Source organism: Pagrus major, chromosome 23, assembly GCF_040436345.1.
Source record: "Pagrus major chromosome 23, Pma_NU_1.0".
Lineage (NCBI taxonomy): Eukaryota > Metazoa > Chordata > Actinopteri > Spariformes > Sparidae > Pagrus > Pagrus major.
The window spans coordinates 23,710,574-23,715,876 of NC_133237.1; the positions used below are offsets into that span (position 1 = coordinate 23,710,574).

Consider the following 5,303-nt stretch of genomic DNA (forward strand, 5'->3'; position numbering starts at 1 on the left):
TTCACATCCACGAATGTTTACTGCCCTCTTGTGGTCACAGTGGGAACTACGTCACATTGAATTAGTCAAGTTTGAGTCAATGCAACTTTAGAACGTTTACATCCGGTTTGTTCTCGACTACAGACCACTACAGCGTTTCTGTGGATTTGTTCATTTTATTTTGAGAGAACTCACCGGAAGTGCTAGTATTTGTATTACATCCACATTGACGTTAGCTTGACCAATTTCATGTTGCAGTTCCCCGGTGTGACCACAAGAGGGCAGTGAACACTTGTAATTCTGAACTCCCAATCAAGCTGACCATCCATTTTGAGTAAATTGAGGTTGATAAGATATAAATAAAGGTAGCCTAACTGTTCACACGAATGGATTACATTGTTATTGCTTGATATCGCATATCTGTTGAGTGTTTGGCGTGTACAGCAACAGTAATTAACAGGGAGGAAATCGCCATTGTTTCTCGGCTTTCCGAACTAGCTAGCTTGCTAGTGCTGAACATGCTAGCTCTCTTCACCAGCCACGTAACTTTTAACAATCATGTAACACAGTAACTGTAAGCATGAAAAAATGGTAGAAATATTTGTATTATAACCACCGAGTAACTCTCACATTTAGTTTCTAACTGTGACCACTAAAGAGCACAACATTTCTGTGAAGTGCGTTTCTACGTTTAAGATTATTTTATTTTGGGGGAAAAAAATCCACCGGAAGTCGTAGTATTGTATTATTTCATTGACGTTAGCTTGACCATGCTAGCTCTTTCACCACCAGCCACGTTAACTTTTAACTATCGTATAACTTTTAATTATCATTAACAAAAGTAATTAATTTCACAGAAAGAATCACCGTGAATGTCTGGTTTTGTCATAGACGTGAATTACATCATCATTGTTTGCTATCGCATATTGCTGGAAAAGTGTAAATTAATAATTAAGATATTAATTAATACAAGTATTGATGCAAGTGGCTACGTTGGTGTGGGCATATTGTTTCGGGTAGCGGTGATATGATGAAAATTCAAGTCCAGTTTGAGTGACAAGGCCACGAGTGTGAGGACCAAAATACTGCACAGCGGTTTATGATTAATATATTCTTGTAGTTCCTCACTGTGACCACAGGAGGGCAGTCTACAACTTTTTTTTCAGTGGTAATCATTTTAATTATTATATTTATGTTTAATATTTTTTTCTATCCTTTAGAAGTATCGGTGGGGGTAATCATATACATGTTAGTACACCTGATTAACCATCATTCATCTGTTATGATTACAAGTTGAGATGGGAGTTTATAAAAAAAAAAAATAAATAAATAAAAGAAAGATGTTATTTGTCTCAAGTGTTTTAAGGGTATGCGTCTTGTGGCTCCCTGCCTCTGAAATGACTACAATAAAACACAGGGCCACATAATATTCTGCTAAACACGCCGCGGTGTTTTCCAGTGGGTTTGATGTAGTGTAATGTGATGTAGTTCCTCTTTGTCGCCACAGGAGGGCAGTGAACACCCGCGGGTCTATAAATGCACAAGTCAATTGTCGGTTACACCAGCAAGGAAGACAATACTGAACTTCCGGCACATACCTTCAAAATAAAAGTAACGACACTCCACTGCTTAATATGTCCGGTTAGGGTTAGATAATATAACAGTATTCCTGTCGTAGCTATGAATATCCTCACAGATATTTCTGAAATAAAACACATGTGTAATATCCACTGAAAATGTAGAATTTAATCCTTCAGTGAAAACAAGTCGCGTTTTGTTTTTGTTATGTGGCTTTCAGGTGCTCCTGGAAACCACAGAAAACCACTGAAGTTCCCAGTGAATGTTTTCTTTTTCGCTTTATATACATATATATTATATTGTTTTGGCATCACGACTGCATAGCATTTCATTGCATACTTCACTTGTCGCTTCACTTGAGATCTTTGGTCTTTGTCAGACGCGCGCACCCACACGAGACTAACCACAAAAACACTTTCAGTTCGAGCTGAAGCTATTTGAGCAATATATTTTTTTAAAACTGTTTAAAATTTGGACTTTTCAAAGCAAAATGTCGTTTATAGAGACACAGAAAGAGTCAAATTGACTGCGTGTTTGTTTTTTCCCGATATTTCAGGCTGCAGTTGGAGGCAGCACCACTACCTGCCTGTCGGCTCCAGCTGATCTGAGTGAGAATGATTCAGACGAGCGTCGAGTAGAAAGTGTGTGTGGTGGAAAGACAGAAGTGAAAACAGCTCCGAGACTTTCCGTTTGTTTAAATGTCAGCTAAGCAACCGAGGTTTCATATGGGAACTGTCTAGATGGAGGAAACCTTAACAACTGCGGTAGGTTTAAAATAATTATTGATAATGTTTGTTCTGTAGAAATCCTGAACATATTCTCAGCACGTTTCACTACAAGCTGAACAAACATGTTGACTGGTTTGTCTCTTAGTTTTCAGAATGAAGAGGTGAATCGTTTAATCATCGTTAATACGTTTGCCTGACAAACATTACTTTGCCAAGTGTTTTTCAAATCTGACAGTTTTCTGCTTCGTCTGTTTGATTTTAGTTGAGACTTTGGAAGAGCAGTTTGAAGTTATTGTTGTGATCATTTTATTTCATATTTTACGACATTTTAGAGACGAAACCAGTCAGTTAATCTACCCACTTGTTTGTTGAATCATCTCTGACATGTCGGTCATATCTACACTAACACATCTGTCACCTTCACTTTGAGATAAGCAGTGTGTGTGTGTGTGTGTGTGTGTGTGTGTGTGTAGCCTGAACTTATGCTCAATTTCTACTGTTGATAGTTATTTGTGTCCTGACCACACTAAGAGCCACTGTGCTAAATTTATCCAGAGTGGTCAGCAAGTGATCTAACAAACACAAGCCACAGTTCAGTATATTAATGCAGATGTTTTTTGTTTTGTGTGTGCAGTAATGGCCACAGACAGCAGTGGGCTGAATACCTGCGACTACAGCAACAATGTCACCTTCTTCTACACCTTGGTGGGTAAGAAGATCAGTGTGGTGTGGACGACGCGGGACTTTGTGGTGATTGGACTTGGCCTGACAGTGTGTGTCATCGTGCTCCTGGCCAACCTGATGGTGATGGTGGCCATCTTCTTGAACAAACGCTTCCACTTCCCCATCTATTATCTCCTAGGCAACATGGCCGCAGCAGACCTGTTCGCAGGTGTCGCCTACGCCAACCTGATGCTGAACACGGGCCCCTGGACCAGCACGCTCTCCAAAGAGCAGTGGTATATCCGCGGGGCGCTGATTGACATCAGCCTGACAGCCTCGGTGGCCAACCTGCTGGCTGTGGCAGTGGAGCGCCACCAGACCATCATCACCATGCAGCTGCACAGCAAGATGACCAAGCGGCGCGTGGTGCTGCTGATAGTCTGCATCTGGGCCGTGAGCATCATCATGGGCCTGGTGCCCTCAACGGTGTGGAACTGCGAGTGTGATCTTGAAGACTGCTCCACCGTCGCACCCCTGTACAGCCGTCGCTTCCTGATCTTCTGGGCAGTTCTCAACTTGCTCACTTTCTTCATCATGGTGGCGATGTACACCCGCATCTTCGTCTATGTGAGATACCAGGGCAGGTATGCGTCTCAGCACAGGTCGGATATGCAGCAAAGCCAGACTGTTGTCAACCTGATGAAAACTATCTCCATGGTTCTGGGTGAGAAGTTGTTTGTGTGTGACCCTCCATTGTTGGATGTTAGTTGTAGGTTGAAGGTCATGTTTGTGAGGTTTGGTTTTTGATTCAAAATTAACTAGCATGGTATCTTTAAAAAAAAAAAAAGAAAAACCAAAGTTGATCTATGAAGCTCACTACCCAAAGCTCCCACTTTGCCAGAAACTGGTTGTGCAGCTCTAGCCTTCTATGTCACACCATGTGTCATTACCACGGTATCTCCAGTGAAAAGGATCTTAGGAATTTTGCGGTGTGTCACAGTAAAATTGCATTTTGGCATCATAATCCACCTCTGTGAGTGCTCAGGTGACTAATCTCCAGGAAGTAAATATGTCCTAACTTGCAGTTAACTTTGATATTAAGCAATCAAGGTACAAAAGGTTACCCAACTCTGCAGCACTTTGAGACAGCTGGTGTCATATTACATCAATACTTTTGTGGAAATTGTGACTTTGTCTTGATTTTTCTCTGCCTTCATTATCAACCCACATCTCTGCAGGCGCCTTCGTAATCTGCTGGACGCCTGGCCTCATGACCCTCTTACTGGACGGGCTGCTGGGTAAAGACAGCCACGCCAACTCGTATGAGAAGTTCTGTTTGGTGATAGCAGAGTGCAACTCTCTGGTCAATCCTATCATCTATTCCCTGCGAGACGCCGAGATGCGGGGCACGTTCAAGTCAATCCTGTGCTGCCTGTGTCGAAGAAGTGCTGGTCAGCAGAGGGAGCTGTCACCTGTGGAGATTGCCTCACCGCTGCCAGAGGTACAGAGTTTAAACAGAAGGTTGTTGATCACATGAACGTGTGAAATGTAAATTTTAAACTCTCTAATTGCTTTAACACAGGCTTTATTCTATTTATATCAGGGCCTGGGAGCTGGATTAACTAAACAAAATTTTAAAAAAAGGGCCAGTATTCTAATTACACCTCCTCAATAACTGCAGAGATTTTAGTTTCTTACATTCCCGCTCAGTGAGTCATTTAGGTTTTCACTTACCACACCAATGCACATGTTGATTTTCATTTTAACATATCAGGTACCTGGTACTAGATGGGGGAGGGAATCAGGAAATTCCTCCTCTTTATTTCTTTGTTTTATTTTGTTAATCATTGAAGTCGAGACAACTTTTATCTCAACAGTGTCCGGAGGGAAAATGGGATTGAAGCTGAATTGCAAGGAAATTCAAAACCTGTTTTTTTATGTCCCGTCACTAAACTGTAAATTATGTTTTGTCTACAGGAAAATCTTGGCTGTGTCCAGAAGTTAGAAGATCAGACCATCTGTACAGAAACAAACAAAACAGAAGACAGTTGGGCAATGCTGGGGGTGTGATGATGGCTGCAGGCCTGCAATTTAAAAAAAAGAAGAAAAAAAAAAGACTTTCATCTAAGGACATCTAACCAGCACACGTCTAAAATCCATTGTCTTTTCTGCTGGACATCAGCTAACGTCTGCCAAACTACCTCTCCTCCATGTTGCATTTGTAAATTGAATAAATAAAAAAAAACATAAAAGATGCATCTGTTGAAAAGCTGAAAAGGGTTTTATCCATGCTAGAAGAAAGCGTTTAGTGTTTTCCTCAGTCTCAATGAGGCTGACAGATTGACATATTGATCA

General features: G+C 41.3%; 1 protein-coding gene across 1 annotated transcript; it reads left to right on the plus strand.

The window, feature by feature from the left end:
• Nucleotides 1-2,166: 2,166 nt before the first annotated feature.
• lpar2a (lysophosphatidic acid receptor 2a) lies at nt 2,167-5,198 on the plus strand. Its single transcript, XM_073494183.1, has 4 exons — nt 2,167-2,321; nt 2,920-3,672; nt 4,187-4,449; nt 4,926-5,198. The coding sequence occupies exons 2-4, from the start codon at nt 2,922-2,924 to the stop codon at nt 5,016-5,018; spliced, it is 1,107 nt and encodes a 368-aa protein (XP_073350284.1). The 5' UTR covers nt 2,167-2,321; nt 2,920-2,921; the 3' UTR covers nt 5,019-5,198.
• The last annotated feature ends 105 nt before the right edge of the window (nt 5,199-5,303 follow it).